This window comes from Podarcis pityusensis (genome assembly GCF_964106645.2).
Source record: "Podarcis pityusensis genome assembly, chromosome: 15".
Classification (NCBI taxonomy): Eukaryota; Metazoa; Chordata; class Lepidosauria; order Squamata; family Lacertidae; genus Podarcis; species Podarcis pityusensis.
This window is the reverse complement of record NC_138040.1, coordinates 42,711,774-42,730,021: the sequence shown is the minus strand read 5'-3', so window position 1 is coordinate 42,730,021 and position 18,248 is coordinate 42,711,774. Positions and strand designations below refer to the sequence as shown.

General features: G+C 45.9%; 1 protein-coding gene across 1 annotated transcript in view; it reads right to left on the bottom strand.

Annotated features, from left to right (window-relative positions):
• LOXL2 (lysyl oxidase like 2) overlaps positions 1–18,248 on the bottom strand; it is an 82,798-nt gene that overhangs the window by 56,200 nt on the left and 8,350 nt on the right. Inside the window, exons 2-3 of the mRNA XM_080982424.1 lie at positions 14,637–15,076; positions 11,148–11,323 (exon numbers count right to left, since the gene is read on the bottom strand). Coding sequence (XP_080838550.1) covers positions 11,148–11,323; positions 14,637–14,988 — 528 coding nt within the window. The 5' untranslated portion in view covers positions 14,989–15,076. The remainder of the gene's footprint in view (positions 1–11,147; positions 11,324–14,636; positions 15,077–18,248) is intronic.

Below are 18,248 nucleotides of genomic sequence, written 5' to 3'. Positions count from 1 at the left end.
AGCAGAAAATCACAATATATTACCAACAGTGCAAAGGATTTTTGTGAATAACTCCCACTAATATTAAGTTTAGAAAGTTGGTTACCACACTGCTCCCAGAGTAGTGCTGGAGCAAATATTCTTAAATTGCTGAAATTGCCAATTTTGCCCCTGACAATGTCAATGCAAACCTAGAAATGTGTGATTCTGGGTTTTGAAAGTGAAGTTTTTTTGCAGGATTTGAATTTGAGTGCTTTAGATTTGATGGCGTCTCTGATTGCTTTGACAAGCATCAAATAAGAAATCTGGTACCATTACATGCTATCTACCAGATGGAACCAAACAGCCAAGTACTAATGACATTCTGTCAGGGGATGCACTGATGCCCCAGTAAACTAGGGAGCCAGCCTCAAAATATAGAATTATAAATTCTGGGGCCTGGTGCCTGAACATAGCAATGTTCTCTCTGCCTGCAGTTCCTAGCAACTGATACTCACATACTGTCTCTGACAATGGAGTGGCAGGAAGTCCACAGCTAATCTTCACAGAGTAACTTTCCATTTTAATAGAGATTTCTGGTGGTTTTGACATGAGTGGAAGCATCCACAGGCAGCTGCATTATATTAGTTCAGTCTATTTGTCCATCTAGCTAACTACTGACCACACTGTTATGTCATGCTAAACCACAGCTTAGTGTGGCAGAAATGAGCCACATAATGCCTTTTTGGTGTGCACACTCCCCACTCCATCTCTCCTTTTCTTTCACAGTCAGGAACAGGAGTTAAGCAGCTTTCATTTTCATTTAATCACAACTTATCATATTGTCCAAACCCAGAACTGTGGTTAACTATTGTTAGTTTAGACAAGGCAGCTTCAAGGAGCTTGTTTGAAACCCTAGTTCACTGGGTGACCTTGGGCCAGTCACTGTCTCTCACCCTAACAAGTTGTTGTGTGGAGGGGGAGAACCATGTACAGCACTTATATAAATGGCACGAATAAATAAAAATAAATCATCCCCGAGTATTAGCCATGATGGCTGGGGCTGAAGGGAGTTAATATCTAACAGCATCCATTGAGTACCATGTTGGCTACCCCAGCCATAAGGTTTGTGAGTTCAGGTGATACAAAGTACCATGAAGCAAAAGCTTCTGACCTCCCCCTCCTCCCATCTGCATGGAAGGAGGAGAGGGGGAAGCACATAAACCCAGGACCCACTGGGTCTTGTTTCTCCTCATTCATGCCAAGCTGGTATGATTTAGCATGATGTCAAATGCAAACAATTTCTTCTTCGACTGGCAGCACCTTTCTAGGGTCTCAGGTACAGCTCTGCCCATCACCTGCTACCTGATCCTTTTAATTGCAGGTGGCCCCAGGAGTAAACCTGAAACCCATTGGAAGCAAAGCAGGTGCTCTACCATTGAACCTGCTCTGAACATTCCCAATGAATGAAGCTGAGATGCCCAGACTAGAAGACTGGGGGGAAATCAACTGGCCATGGGAGGAACAGCTGGATACTACACTGGGGTGAACATCTGAATATTTTGAAGAACTCTTGTATATACAACTGACAGACGGATAGTTGGAAGTCCTTTTTACTTGTTTCTTTTCCTTTCTTTTCTGTTCTTTTATTATTTTCTTATTCCTTTAATATTTTTCCTTTTAATATTCCTTTAATATTTTTATCCCTTGGTTATCTTTTCTTTTCCCTTTTTGCTTTGTTCTTGCTTCTGCTTTGCTCTGTTCTTTCGTGTTTCTTGTTGTCATACACTCAGGGTTAATGAGGGGTTTGCATGTAGATGGGGGTGAAGGACCAAGAGAGTTGGGAGGGGAGGCTGGGAGAAGAAAGGGAAACTCCCGGGTGAGAGCTGGAAGGGTTCACCTCTCTCTGTGTAAGGTAAGAGTTAAGATCTACCTGTGAGAAAGGACTTTGCATTATTCTGCCTTTCTCTTTCTCTGTTTTTATTAGTTTGCTTTTTATTGCAATGTATTATGAAAGGTATTAATAAAATCTTATTGGAAAAAGGGAACCTCCTCTGAACATTGTGATCATTTTGCCTGGCACAAACTTTTGCCTGGGGTATCCCATTCCTCTGTCTGAATTTTCCCATGGGTCTGGACAGACACAGCAATCTAGTGTTCCTTCAAGAAGCTGAAGAATCCAAGGAATTTCACACCAAGTACATTTACGTATGTACTCAAGAGTGTCTCGCCTAACTACACCGTCTCAGACGTGACATAAGGGGCCACGTCAGTGGCAGCTGCTGTCATCATCAGGCTGCATACACATTTCAGCCTTTGATCACAGAATTATCTTCCATCCCTGTACTCATACACCACATTCACAACATTTTTTCTGGCAGTAGTTATACAAGTGTTATGGGCATATGTACCATTGGGAATTATACTTGTGATTAGAAGCACTGGATTCGTCAGCCTGTTGTCTCAGCTAGTGGTCATAGGAACTCACAACAAAACACGGAATGGATAAAAAATTCAGAAAATGTAAGATATTCCCATAACATGATAGAAACTAAACATGAGAAGCAGGGAAATGCATTGAAATACATTATTGTTCTACAGCAAGCACCTATCATCTTCATCATATTATTATAAACTAATAGCAAACTCAGTTCTCCAACTGTGAGTTGGTAGAACTGCACCATACATGGACATGACGGAAGCGTTAGCAAGTTTGCAGAAGTATAGGAAAACCCTAGGAAAGAAACCCAAAAACAGTCTAAGGAGGACTGAATATACTGAATGCTCATGAAACACTGTCTGACTGTTGCAGGGGAGGAAGGGAAGACTGGGGGAGGGGGATTTAATGGAGTATCTTGAGGAATTTGCGGGCAGGAACTCTTAAGAGCAGCACTGCGCCCGGCAACACTTCTAATAGTGAAGCTGGAGTCATAAATTAGGGGTTAAGTCACTTGAAGGTAACACCAAAGGGAAATTAATATAATGTATTATTGCCAAACAAATATAGTTACCAAAAACAGTTTCTGCTGGGGCTCCTCTCTCTTTCTGCTCTTGGCTCCCCACCCATCCCCCAGGGATTATCACTATAACACCATCCTTATGTATACTGTAAGAAAGTATCTCTAAATTACAACAACCATTCCGGTTGATGGACCAGATAGCTGGGCGACAAAGTGGCACCACCCAAAGGCAGGTCAAGAACTTCTGTCCTAGGAAATACTGAGGGTGTCTTGGGGGGGCACGTTCAAGTGCTTTTTTTGTCCTGGTGCTTTCCTAACAAAACCCCATTCTTGACTGCTGAATCACAGCAAACAATCTGCGGGAAAACCCAAATTGCATGCTGACTAGAGGGATAAAATAATGGACACGACAACTGGGATTTAAAAGGTCACGATTTTACTGCATAGCTGTCAACTTCCCCCCTTTTTAAAGGGAAATTCCCTTATTCTGAATAGGATTCCTCACAAGAAAAGGGAAAAGTTGACAGCTATGCTTTACTGATTTCAGATGTTGGTGAACCTTGGCATAGGCATTGGGTGTGTAGACCTCTTAGCCCCCCTTGCAGGGGACTGAGGCATGACAGGGTCTGGCTGGGTTTATGCAGATGGGCCACCCAAAGGCTGGGGGAAGCTGTATGGCCCGTTCGCCAACAACCTCTGGCTTCCCCTCAAGACCCCTTTAATGGGGTACCCTGTAATTGCCGCCGCAGAGAGGGGGTGGTCCCCACTCCACCCCTGCCCCGGTCAAGGATGGACGAAAGGATTCGGCCCAAGGCCTAAACCTAGTGCTATGGGGAAGGCAAAACCTGCTGGGCAGGGGAAATCCCTTCCCGGCTCCGAATACGTCAACCGTCAAAAGACCATAGCAAAACCTGCAGAGGTAGAAAGGAAAAGATTGAAAGGAAAGGAAACACACATGAGCAGCAGCACGGATGAAGGGGGGGGGTGAGCTCCAAGGCCGACTGGGATGCCACAAGCAGCGTCGGCCTGCTTTTATGCCCGGGGAGAGGACCTGAGTGAAGTCTAGGATTCTCAGGTCTGCTCCCCAAGCCCCGCCTCCCGAGTCGCCACGGATTGGCTGAATTTGAACTGCAGGCCTGGCGGTGCCCACAACGCTCTGTGGCGGCGGGGGAGGTGCAGCAATAATCGCAGACACGTGGCAAGACTCTGTGGGCTTTGGAGGTGACGCAGGGGGCCACAACCGCCACTCACCACCAAAACAGGTAAGCAGCCATTGTTGATTGCTCTGATTCAGCATTAAAGAGTGGGTTTTCGTGGGGAAAGCGCTTCCAAGGGAGGCCCCCTCAAACATGGTGCTTTAAAGCATGGACCTGTGCCTAGAAAGCATGGGGCAAAAGGTTACGGGTGGATGAGCCCCTAGATAACCAAACTGACAGGTCCTTCTTTCCCTATCTGGGACCCTCCAGATGTTGTTGGACACCAGCTCCCACCATCCCTGACCATTGGCCATGCTGGCTGGGGCTGATGTGATTTGGAGTCCAGCAACATTTGGAGGGCGCAGGTGAGTCTCCCATGCTTTAGTGCTATGTAGCACAGCAGATAAAACTTTGGGTGGAGTAGGGAATAAAATAGTTGACTTTTCATTCCTCCCTGCCTATTCCCATTTGGCTCCTGCTGCAAGCCACTTAGAGCCCTGGACAGGAATGGGGAGGGATATGCTTCAATGTGTGTTGCAAGTCTCCACCTGCAAGTATGGATAACTGGCAAGGGTAAGGCTACGATCACACCAAGACAAGCTGAAATATCATATGAAAGCACACAGGGCATTCTGTTTCTCCCCTCCCCGAATTGTGTTTTGTCAGTTTTGTGTGTACACATGCACACTGCCTCATTCAAATAAAGTTGAAAGAATGTGACACAGGCTGCATCCTTGGGAAATGCTTTAGCTGTTGATTGCAAAGGTTCCACCTCCAGCTGATGGAAAGGGGTCCTCCCTCTCTAGCCATCGGTTCATTTGGTGAGGTGCTATGGAATGTATTAGGAGCATTCCAACTGCTCAGAAGTTTAAAAAGAAAAAGAATGCTAAGCATACAAGGCCTCAGGATACACGGGGTGTTGGTAGAAGCAGTGACGAGGAGGGAGGGAACAGCACAAACAGCAGAAAACTGTAAGACTTAAGAGTGCAAATGGGTATCTCTGTTTGTGAGAGAGGAATGGGTGAATAGGCAGTAAGGGGAGAGCGAACACGTGTGTGTGTGTGTGTGTGTGTGTGTGTGTGGTTATATTTTGTGGAAAGAATTCAAGTGCATATCAGAAATTTTGGTTTGTGCAATTGAAGTGGATTAAAGTGCTCTGTCGTGAGGCAATAAATCCACTAAACAACTATAACAGAACTGCACTGAAAAGTGTGGGGTGAACAAATTAACAGGAATACCTTTGTGACGGACAGCTGAGCCAGACCAGAGTCTGGTGATGCAGTGCCTGAGAATTCCACCAGAGGGCTGAAGCCTCTCTCTGATTGGCTACCAAGAGGGGGGTGGAGCCAGCGCTTTGGGAGGGAGAATAAAAGGAGCCATTTGTGAGAGAGGATTCAGATGGGGAGGTGGATTGAGGGAGAGAAGGAGAGTCAGGGATAGTCAGTTCTGGTCTGTGTGCGACAGCCACTCTGAGGGAAATATCTCCAGTTAGAGAAAAGAGCCTCATAACTTAGATAGGAAGACATTGTGTGGTGTCTTGGGAGAGTATTCAGAGAGGAGTGAACTGGGGGGCTGAGTTGGGGAAGGAGAAGCTGTGAGGACACCGTCTCCTTGGGTCTCATGTCAGTCAGGAGAGGAGAGATCTTCTAGGAAGAGAAGAATCCAAATCCAGTCACAAGGGGTGGGGGAGATCCTGGGTCTGTTATACCTCTAGAGGTACCTCAGGAGCGGGAGTGAGAAGAGTTTGGGGAACAGACTGGAGGTTCCACCTTCTTTAAGAACCAAAATATTAAGCTGTAGCACTAGTGCTATTTTTTCTAGAAAAAGAGGTGTTGGAGCTCACCATGAACTTCCCCCTTGTTCTTTTAGAATGGCAGTGTTACCCACCTTGGAGGTGCTGGAACTGAGTTCCAGTGAGTTTTAGCTGGGGGGAAAAGCCCAGTGTAGCACCTATGAAACAACCAAGTTGAGGAACTGAAGTAACCAAACTGGAAATAAGCTGAACATTTGCCATCTAGTCTAGAAACCTGTAACACCTAACTGAAGAGTAAGAACTGAAAATAAGCAACGTAAGTTTAAAATAAGCTCATTTTTAAAACACCCTCATTCTTGTAGATGGTAATCTTGGTAGCTGTTTTGACATTCTTCTATAAATGAGAAGATTAAGCTGCCCAGGGGTATGGAATCAATATGTTGATGCTCTGCTAATTATCTAAGACTGAATGCCATGATTTATTCTTATTTTCAACCTTAGATCATTAGTGGACCTTTGAATTCTTGATTGCTAATGACTCCTAATGACTGGGGCATCTTAACTCTCCCATACATGTGTACACATACCCCTATTGCTTATTAACCCCACAGTGCTCTAGATATAAATGTTGGACCTGAGATCTAGGTCCTATTACACCTGTACCTGAATCTGCCCACAGCTGGAATGCTGCTGGAATTCAGAGCCATTCTGTCTACACAGTGGCTTGATATATTTAGTAACAAGACCTATATCAAGCAGAAAAGGGCAAAGTCGTCAACTAAATTTTTAAAAGGAACTAAATTTTTAAAAGAAATTTTTAAAAGGAATGCGCACGTGTGTGTGTGTGTGTGTGTGTGTGTGACAATTAAAAAAACTATAAATAGCAGGGTCCTATTTCCTATGCCCATTAAATTGCTGGATAGCATGGCAAAGTGGCAAGCCATGATTACCAGGCAACTGATCATGTGGCATGCAAAGCAGATGTTCTACTGCTCTGCTGCCGCCCTTCGTACCACCAACTATAATTCTTAGGTATGAAGTGCATCTCCAGTTAGGCAAGACTCCTGCCTGAAATCCTGGAGAGCTGCTGCCAGTCAGTGTTGACAATACTGAGTTAGATAGACCAATGGGCCTGACTTTCTGTAAGGCAGCTTCCCATGTACCTAATGTCCTAAGCATCTTTGGAAAGCGACGTAATATCTAATTCAGGCAAACATATTTTTTTTCCTGCAGAGGGAGAGCAGTGGGGTCTTTAGGCTGGACTGCAACAATTATATATATTTTTAAAAAACTGATCCTGCATTTCTGTTGTTACATATTCCAGAAACTTAAGGGGTAATAAATGGTGGTGGTTTCTTACAACAGTCAAATAGAATTGCACAGCACAATGCTTTCTGATGAACTGATAAGGTGTTTTTTTAATCTTTACAGTACAATGAGTGGTAATAACTTAAGCAGCCGTGCGGCCAGGCCTTGTCAGTAATGGTCAGCTTTTCCATTACAGAAGAATCCCTGTGGTGTTAAGGGAAGAAAAGTCTGAGGCTTTGCATCCACGTGCACAGACATTGACTGCCGGATCTGGGACAGCACAGTGCCACGTGCCGAAAGCACGGCTGCTTGAAGGGAGCAAGTGGCCACGGAAGATGTGATGCCACTCTCAGACTAGTTTAAAAAAAGACCAAAGGGGAGTAGTCTGTTGGCTCACAGAGAGAGGCTAAACTTTCTGCAGCTGAAACACTGCTGTAAAAGTTTCCTTTTGCTCCCCCCTTCCCCAAGCATTGAAAAATCCAAGGCAGGTTTTTAAAAGTTAAGGATCCACTGGAGAAGAGAGCCTGAGAGACCTATGGACTGTTTGGTCAAAACATACTCAGGTTGAGAAAACAGGAGTAGGAAGCAGGTGATGCAGGCAGTGCGAGTCCACAGGAACTGGAAGGCAGGGAAACTGAGCCAATGGCAGGCACAGCCACCTGCTTTAGGTTTGGTTGCTATCCGCCTCCTTGCTATGCTTGTCCCTTGGCTCAGAGCAGTTTTGCATTTACTCCACAGCTTTACCCTGGAAAAGATGCTCTTTACTGATGAATCAGAACGAACAGCAATCCATGGGAAATGCAATTGCCATTTGGTCTGATTCAGTGGTAAGTTGCGGGTTTCCCCAGGGGAAAACGGTGGGGCAAATGGAGGCATGGACAAGCCCTAAGACTAAGGAGGAGGGGGAAGGTGTCAGGCAATTCCACCTCTTAGGCTGGTTGTAAGTAGGAAGGCAGGCAAGTGAGGGCTGGTTAAGCAAAGGTGGAGATTAGTGGGGCTGTGCCCCACTTGCTCTAATGGAGCAGCCTCCACAGCCTGCAGAAGAACCAGGGCAACCCCCGAATCCAAAGTCAGACTAACCTTCACCCAACCTTACCATCCAATGTCTATCATGATGACTCCACAACTTGATTCTCTCCCGACTCCTGTATTAACCATACCTTTAAGACAGGAGCGGGGAACTCTTTTGCTGTTGCGGTTGCGAGCCATATTTCCTTGCGGGTAACCTGTAGTAGGCCACATGCTGGTGGTACATAATGCCACAACCAGTTGTGGATGCAACAGCACCTTTTCCTTTCCTCTCTGCCCATTTTCTCTCTCATATCCCATTTTGTGCCTTCTTGTCACCCACATGAAACTAGGCCAAAGACCACTAGGGCACGGGATAAAACAGACTGACCACCCCTGTTTTAAGAGCCATCAGTGACTGGTTTCCATACTCATTATGAGACAGGAGGCCTCTTGCAGTCCTCCTGCTGTGCTTATGGTCTGATGCAGGGATGGGGAACTTCAGACCAGGGGCCAAATTTGGTCCAGCATTCCTCTCTGTCTGGCCCTTTGGATTCTTCCCCAGTCATACCCCTCACTGGCCCTGCTTCACCCCCCAAATGTTTTTGCCTGGTTGGAATGTGTCCTTGAACTTTGATACAGTGGTACCTCGGTTCTCAAACGAAATCTGTACTTGAAGCCCATTAGACTTCTGAAACATTCGAAAACTGAGGTGCGGCTTCCCATTGGTTGCAATAGCTTCTTGCACTCAGTGGACGCCAAGTTGCATGTTCCAAAAATGTTTGAAAATGGAAGCATTTACTTCTGGGTTTTTGGTGTTCAAGAACCAAAACATATGACAACGGAGGCATTTGGGAACCAATGTTCCACTGTAATGTGTCTTGCTTATCTGGATGGAGGACAGAGATGAGCGACTGAGTTTTGTAAAGACCAAACTACTGTCCAATGAGCAAATTTTCCTTTGTTTGCTCTGCTCACTTTTGCTTCCTGCTTCTGCCCACCACTGACATGTGGCCCCAAAGAAATATGCCAGAGGGAAATGTGGCCTTTCAGCTGAAAAATGTTCCCCAACCCTGGCTGAAGCAGAAATCACTCCAAGGTGATTTTCCCTTGGCTTGTGAGAGTGGTCACCACCTGTTTAGAGTCCAAGTTGGTGTCAGGCAATTCCATCCCTCAGGCTAACTGAGTCTCCAGGGCCTCAGGCAAAAAAAACCCCAGACCTGCCCCCTGAACTCTTTTCCCCAAAGTGGAGATACCCGATATTGTGTGTGTGTGTGTGTGTGTGTGTGTGTGTGTGTGTACTGGTACTCGCCATGAAGTTGTTACAGCAAGTGCCACACTTTTAACAGTTAGGTGGGAAAGATGCCGGTACTGCATACCCTTGAATACCCCCAGGAAAAAGCACAGGATATACCAGGATTTGAGCCTTTGATCAAGGATGAAGCGAAGCATAGGACAGTGTGAACTGCAGGGAGTTTTCCTACCAGTTTCCAGGTCAATTCATGAATGCAAGACACAAAATGGTATGGATGCAACAGGCACCAGATCAACCAGAAGCCTGTGAATGTTCTGATATATACATAAGCCAAGGCCTCTGCTCCTCTACCTCCTACGCAGATAATTTATTTCCCATTTCCTCCCACCCCCAAAGTATGATTTTTCAAGTTCCTAGGAAGAGTTAGGTCAGTGCAAACTGATTCATCAGGGTAGATCGGAATGGCCTTGAATTAACCTCATATACTTCAATCCTTAGCAAATGGAAAAGCAGTAGGCAGAGAAGCTGACTTGCATGATTAAATATATGAAGCATTCCAGAGAGAGCTGACCTCTGTCTAGACATCCATCTTTTCCTCCAGTCTCCGCTCTGAGAATGCAGATGTGGCCCTGGGGAAGCCAGTGACTACCCAAGCCATCTTGGACATTCTGTGACCTCCCCAAGTTGAGTCATCTCCAAGAGAACCAGGGTGGAATGCAAAAAGCCCACACATTCAAGGAAGAGAGCAAAAGGCATTCTAATCATGCTTGGTGCTTCTCTAATACAACACCCCCAAAGAGGCATATGGAGAAATCTAGGGTGAAGTACAGTAGTATGTATCTCACTTGCAGTAAGTGGACCTATACTTACTCCCTTGGGAAAGATGGCCAAAGCACCAAACTAAGTTGAACTCGGGAGCAATAGGCTGTTCCTCCTTCCATGAGAATCCAGCTGTTGATTGGCCAGCCCTTGTGAGAATCATGGAACACCTCCCTCCTGCCAGCTGTGCAGAGTGATCTGCACCTTCTCTCTTATTTTGCACCTGGTCAACCTGATTTAAATGTAAAAGCATTGTAGGTATCTTTAAATAAAAGCCAACTGGTGAAGGGGAAAACCCTCACTGGAATCAGAGTCAGGTACATGTGTTAGAAAAGAGTCAGTTGAGGAGGAGAGCTTACCTTAGAACAGAAAAGCCCAAACCTGGTTGTGGCATGAGGGGCATCTGTCTTCATACATACATTGTCAGGTGAAGAGGCATCTATATTTACCCTACTTACAATGTATTTTGTACATTTTGTATAGTGCAATATAAATAGAAGGAGCCTTGCCTTCTATCCTTATCAATCAATAGAGCTGCTCCCGCCTGCCTACTCTGGGGTTTAGCCCTGAACAATGATTCTGGGATCCTGCTGTGGAAAACACCTGCCCTAAATCTGCCTACAGATACACCCCTCCCCTGCCTCTGACTTGCTTTTAGCATCAGCCTAGATCTGCAGAACCCAATTTTGCAAACACGGCCTAAAGGTGCATCCTACCTTAATCCATATTTTATTGTTCATTTATCAACATTCTTCTAAATGGAATTTGAGAACTGTGTACCCTGACTACAACAATGGTTTGCCAAATGAATTGGAGGCAACTTGTTCTCACAGGTCTAAGCAGCTGATGCTTCAGGGGCTAAGCCCTGCTTAATACCGAGCTGTGCTTACCTCTATTTGGTTGAGCAGGGAGTCATCAAACCTGAAGCCAGGGATTCTCTTTTCACTGCAGACCACACCCACATCCTCGGTGTGCTTGCAGTCTGATACGCCCCAGCCATTCGAGGTGCAGACAGCCAATGAAGCTTCTCTGCCATTGCAGTGGACATTGTCCAACCAGATTCTGCCTACAGAGGAAAGACAAGAAATAAAGATCCCGAAACTGTGCCACACATTTCAATTACTGTGGCTGAGTGGTCATATATTCTCCTTCCAAGATATCAGGGTGGTCCAACTTTTCATAACAAGTACTTTGAGATGGAACTCCCGGGGGGCGGGGAGGAGCAAGGCCAAAATTTGACGGCCCCTCCCGGAAGAAGGTGCAAGGCTCTGGCAGGGTCCTAGAGCCCTACCATCTTCTTCCCAAAGCTGTCAAAGCATTAACTAGGCTTTGAAAAGGAGCCTGGAGGACTCTAGGACCCTGTCGGAGACCTCATACTTCTTCCCAAAGCCCAGTACCTTGCTTACCTGGCTTTGGGAGGGCAGTGCAAGGGCTGTCAGGGCAGGGGGCATCAAATGTTGCCGAGGGCTGCCAAAAAAAAAGGCCTGAGGACCCCATGCAATATATATTGAAGGCCACCAACCTGGACAGCTTTCAAAGGAGGATAAGGCCATACATTGCTGCTAGACAAGATTGCTATATAATACCTCCAGTATTAGCATGTCTCTGAATACCAGTGGCTGGGGAACATGAACAGGAGAGTGCGATAGTTCTCATGTCCTGCTCATGGGCTTTCCAGAGGCACATGACTGGACACTGCACAAAACCCTCACTCCCCCCTCCTTTCTGTGTCAATCATCTGATGGTGCTGTATCAGTTTACAAGGGTCAGGATAAAGTGACCTTTATCACAGGTTCCTCCCATTGAAACCTGCAAGGGTATCATTTCACAATGCAGCAATGTCACTAAATTCCACTAGTTTTGCTGATTAGTCCACAGCCTCCAATTATCCAGGCTGAAAAATCATCCTTCTATATTTAGCAGCTTTCAAATCTATCCAAAGGCACCAACTACTCAATAAACAGCTGTAGAGGGGGGTTCAGTTTAACCACTGACTGAGTCATCTAAATGGAGAGGGGGGTATCAGGATGTGTGGTATAGCGGCTATAGTTTGGGACTTAAAGCAGAGAGACTTGGGTTAAAATCACCACTCAGCATAAGGCTTACAGTACAAGGTGACTTTAAGCCAGTTGGTCTGTCTCTCTCAGCCTAAGCTGGCAGTGGCCCTATCATACCTCAGGGTGAAGTGAGGTATGTCTTCAGGCAGTTTCTGAATGGGGCAGCAAGGATTTTTAAAGTACTAGCCCTAGCTGGAGTGGTAGTGGGATGCCACTTGGGCAACGAAAGGGTCTAACCTACGTTGTAGAGTGCTTGTGAAACTAAAAAGGTGGTAGTGTCCTGAAGTGGAGGACAAGGCTCTGGTAGGATTCAGGCTAGATGCAGACCTGCACTTAGCTCCGAAGTTGCTCCAGCAATGAGCAAGCTGAAACCCAGCCCTTTTATAGCAAGCCCACCAGGCTGCTAGCAACCTAATTGTTGATATCACCTCTGTTGCAAAATGCTGCTCTAATTAAAAGGTTCCATCCCTCTCTAGTAATCTCCTACTTCAACAGAGCATAGGAAGTACAGGCCTTCTACAGTCGGGTCAGAGGATAGCAATGGGGTGGTAGTCGGGCACAAGTCAATTGGGAGCAGTGCCTCTGGGGTGGCCCTGCATGCCTTTCCCTTTCAGGTTCAGAGTTCTTGCCTCCATCACCTGATGGAGAGGGATCTGACTCCTAGTCCCTGGCAGGTGGGGCTGTGTAGACCACCTCAAGTTACTTGGAGGGAGGGTGGGATCAAAATGTAACCAGGCATCATAATACCTCTAGCTTATTAATGGCAGCATTCTGAAATGGGAATCTCACCTTTTGGAAAATGGAATAAATGCTGCAAGCTTTACTCTACCTGGGAGAGCTGCCAGAAAGGCAAAGCAGGACTATGGTTGAGACAGGTAGAGGCCCATTGGGAGGTTAAATTCCAGCTAGTAGTTATGAGAAAGCTACAGCCTCTAAAATTCTGAATAAATGGGTGCAGATTTTTACCACCCCCTCTCTCCATTAATGTTACAAAAGGAAGTAAAGTTACTGAAGGAATGCATAAGGACTAGGATGGGCAAATGCAAAATGGGATTTTCAGGAGGTGCAGTGTGCATTACAGGATCATTGCTGGGACTCTAATTCCCATCTGTCCCAGCCAGCATGGCCAATGGTCAGAGATGATGGGGGGTTGATGGGTATGATAACGATGCAAATGCAAGCTCTCTCAGAGGCCCAGAGAGGCCCCAGACACGCCCATCTTTTGAGGCCCCTAGCCATAACAAAAAGGGTGAATGGTTTGCTTATATAATCTGCTGATCTGGAAGGGAATGCTCATCCCAATCTAATCTTGTGCCATCCAAACGAATAAACAAGATTTTATCCACACTGTGTTGGAAAGGGTTAGGAATTATTCCTTTTTTCATGAATGTTGAGCCCACAGTACAGTGCAAAATTTCTGGGGAAATGTCTTTGACACCATCTTTTCCATCATGGTCCAGGAATTGAAGTCTGACCCATCCTTAGCTCTATTTTCACTGGAAAGTGGTGCAAACCCAGTGATTAAACACAATGGCCTAGTGGTTGGTTTGTTGTTGTTGACAGCAGTGCAACCAGTTGTTGCTCGTCATTGGAACGCCAAATCAGAGCCACTAACGGAGACCTGGATTATGTCTGAGACATAGCTCTCTCAGATTGCCTTACACAGAGGAGGAGGGCTATATCTCAAAAAGGGATAGGTTTGCTGAAGTTTCTGTTTCTTCTTCATAAATTGTTGTTGTTGGCACCCATCTGTCTTGAGAGACAATGGAGTGTGCCTCCAGGGGTGAAGTCAAACCACTGCTTTAGCAGCACCCAAGTCAGGACACACGCTTGGGCAGTGCATATGGAGGTCCTGGGCTGGCCAGACAACATGACCCCCCTCTGAGTCTCGCTGATGTGGCCCAAAGGAAAGCAGAGCAGGACGTTTGGCACCTGCTTGGCTGCAGGAGTTGCTTTCTACCCAGTTCTTGGGGTTCTCCATAGGACACCCCCCTGTCCAGGATGCACCCTGCTCCACCCCCACAAGTACTTTTGTCTGGATGGAATGCAACCTTGAACTGTAGATAAAGCCTCTTGCTTGTGCAGATGGAGGTGTGGTGCTGGTGGGGATGTGTGGGTAGAAACCTCTGGCTTTTGTGTGCCTGCAGTGTAACCTGCTCTACAAAGGCTAAGAGTCACATCCATTGCTCTGCCCACCACTGCTATGTAGACCCCTAAGAAAATGTGTATGAAAAAGGTTCCTTGCCTCTGTGCTAATGTTTGCTAGCAGAAGGCAGGAGAAAGCAAATGCTCTTCATGCACAGGAACAAGGAAAAGCCTTACCTTCTCCCTTGCCATACTTAGAAGCAGGGCTCCAGGACACAGCCTCCACGTAGCCCAGCTGCCGACAGACCACGTGCGCAGCGTGGATGGTGAAGTCGTCATCACACACGGTGCCCCACTCTCCGTTGTAGAAGACTTCCACCCGCCCTTCGTTGTGCTTCCTCTTCTGCCCTGACAACCGCAGCTGGATATGAGGGACGTCAGCTGGCAGGGGAGGCAGCTGCTGCGGAGGCTGTTGCTCAGGGTAGTGCGGCCAATGTTCATATTGGGCCAAGGTCAGGTGGCTCAGGCATGCAAGGAGGAGCAATGTGAGCAAAGAGTGGTTTGGGCTGAAATCTAGGAACCTCTCCATTTTGGGAAACTGTGGTCCCCCCAGAAGCCAAGTCCTTTATCAGCTGAGTTTAGTAGAGAGAGGATCAGGAGGCAGCTGGGCTGGTTTGCTGGAAGGAAAGAAATGGGCTGTGAGAAGGATGCCAGCTGCTAAAGACTGTTAAGCAATGGATTCAGCTGTTGCAAAACAAGCCTCCGCTAGTGCAGCTGTTGCATTGGATTCCTTTAAACTCTGCAAGAGCCATGGCCCATGTTGTCTTATTTTTGGTAATGTGTAAGTGGCTTCCTGACCTCCCCCTGAGGGCTAGTTCACACATGCATCTCCCTCCCTCCCTGACTGCAGCATTGGATGGGGACTTCTGTGAATGCGTCATTGCAGGTATAACACCACACACATGCAAAAGGGCAATAAAAACACAGAGTTATATCCAACAGTGTCGCCTCCTCAGCACAAGGACGTCTGCCTGGGCAAAAGGACTCCCTCTCCTCCTCACCCCATACTCCACATGCTGCAAATCTGCTCTGGTTTCCCCCCACCCCTCCAGAAACTATTTGGGGTGGTGGTCGTAAAGAGGACAAAGGAAGAGGAGAGAGAGAAGTTCCACTGAATAGAAATAAGTCTTTGGGAAAAGGTATGACTTTGGTAGATCCAACCCACAACACTTTTTCTTTTTTAAAAGAATTTCTAATCTGAAACACTCGTTAGCCCAGATTCCTTGGCTCCCTTGGTTCCAGATATGCTAAGATGGAAAGGAAGACACTCTCTGTCACCCATACTGTATAACATTTCCCCTCTTGGGGGACCAAACCCTTGTATAGATGATGGGATATTTGCTTATGTCCTGTACTGGTAGATCAACAACACTGAAATAAATGATATCTCTGGAATTATTTATTTTTTGAAAAATCTGATCTGCAATTTATACAAATCTAATAATTCATCATACATTTTGCATTTTTATGTGCTCAGTTTCTCTTGGTGGGGAGAGATTGGTGGATCGGGGAATGCTATGGACATAGTGTATCTTGATTTCAGTAAGGCTTTTGACAAAGTCCCCCATGATCATCTTGTGGATAAGCTCGTAAAATGTGGGCTGGACAAGGTAACTTAGGTGGATTTGTAGCTGATTGACTGATTAAACCCAATGAGTGCTCACTAAGGACTCCTCATCATCCTGGAAAAATGTGGCAAATGGGGTGCCACAGGGTTCTGTCCTGGGCCCATTGTTGTTCAACACCTTTATAAATGACTTGGATGAAGGTATTGAGGGGATGTTTATCAAAGTAGCAGATTACACCAAAGTGGGAGGAGTAGCTAATGTTGCAGAAGACAGAATCAGGATTCAAGATGACCTTAACAGATTGGAGAATTGAGCCAAAACTAACAAAATGAATTTCAATTGGGAGAAATGTAAGGTTCTATACTTAGGCAGGGAGAACCAGCTGCACGAGCATAAGATGGGGGACACCTAGACTACCAGTAGTACATGTGAAAAGGATCAAGGGGTCTTAATAGACCATAAGTTTAACATGAGTCAACAGTGTGATGCAACAGCAAAAAAACCCATTCTAGGCTGCATCAACAGAAGTCTAGTGTTCAAGGGAATACTCCCACTCTATTCTGCACTTGGGAGTACTTTGTCCAGTTCTGAGTACCACAATTTTAGCAGCATATTAGCAGCATGCTGGAACATGTGCAGAGGAAGGCAACCAAGGCTCTGGAAACCTAAGCTTATGTGGAACAGTTCAGGGAGCTGTGGATGTTTAGCCTGGAAAAGAAGAGACTGAGAGGAGATATATAGCCATCTTCAAATATCTGAAAGATTGTCACGTGGAAGACGGAGCAACTTGTTTTCTCCTGCTCTGGAGGCCAGGACTCGAACTAATGGCTTCAAGTGAAAAGAAAGGAGATTCTGACTAAACATCAGGAAGAACTTTCTGACAGTAAGAGCTGTTCCAGCAGAATGGACTGCCTCAGGAGGTGGTGGACTCTCCTTCCTTGGAGGTTTTGAAGCAGAGGTTGGATGGCCTGCATTGTTGAGATTCCTGGATTGCAAGGGGTTGGACTAGATGACCCTTGGGTTCCCCTCCAACTCTACAGTTCTATGATTCTGTGGCTTGTGCTGAACCTCAGATGCCTGGGAAAGAAAGTCATCCCACTGCTTTCGCAGCCACTAGAGAGACTCACCACAAGATCAGTCAGTTCCCCTGCCCTCCTCTTGAATCTTCCAAACAAGGGGAATTTCCCAGGGCTCACACTGAGCTTCAGGAGAAGGGCAAGGGAAAGCCAGCCAAAGCCAGCAGCCAGCTAAACGTTGAAGGAGAAATAGCCTTAACTGATTGCAATATTGCATTTTGACATGGTTGTGTAACCCACCCTGGGATGTTATGGTGAAGTGGTAGGTAAGAAATCTAAGAAATGTGAGGAACAAAAGTACAGTGGAATATAAACACAAAACCCTCAATAACTTAAACACTTAACTCTGTTAATTAAATAACACTGTTAATTGGGCTCAAGGTTTGAATTAAGCACAAGATGTTTAATCAGTGAATCAAAATGATGAGTTTCATTCAGGATACTCTGTCCCCTTTCCTGATTTTTGTTGTTGTTGTTTCCCCCCACAATAGTCAGTTAACTTTCTGTAGCAACTGAACATGCTTAACCTTCATTGGCCTGTTTTTGGGGCTGTTCAGTCCAACAGAAGGTTTTCCCCCCCAATGAAGTCGTGTGTGGTTTGTTTTTTGTTTTTTAGTTTTTGTATTTCTGCAAAAGTTGGGGTTCTTCTGAAGTTACCAATAGCCTCCATCTTTTTGTGGGTGGTGCCATTTTGGCGACTAAAAGAAAAACACCTAGAGAACTGAGTTTGCTGTTAGCATATATGATAAAATGCTGGATCCACTGAGCACGTCTGCTTCGTCTTCATTCCTGCCCTCCCAACCTGTATCCCAAAAAGAACGGATGTGGAGGATTTTGATCTGTTTAACAACCTGTACTGCCTGCTTGGTGCTGATGTGTGGCAGGGCCTTCGTGGCAGCGGCTCCCATTTATTAACATTCAGGAGGAATTTTAAAACACTCCTGTTATTGGCTGAGAGAGACCCCAGCAGCCTTGAGATTATTAGCTGTGCTGCTGTTTTAAAATGCTCTCAAAGTTTTCCTATGCTTGAAGTATTTTCATTTCATTTTAAATTCTATTACTCTCTGTTTGTAGTCCTGGGCTCCTCTGGGAGGAAGGGTGGGGTAGAGATGTAATAAACAACAGAAACCAATGATGATATAAGC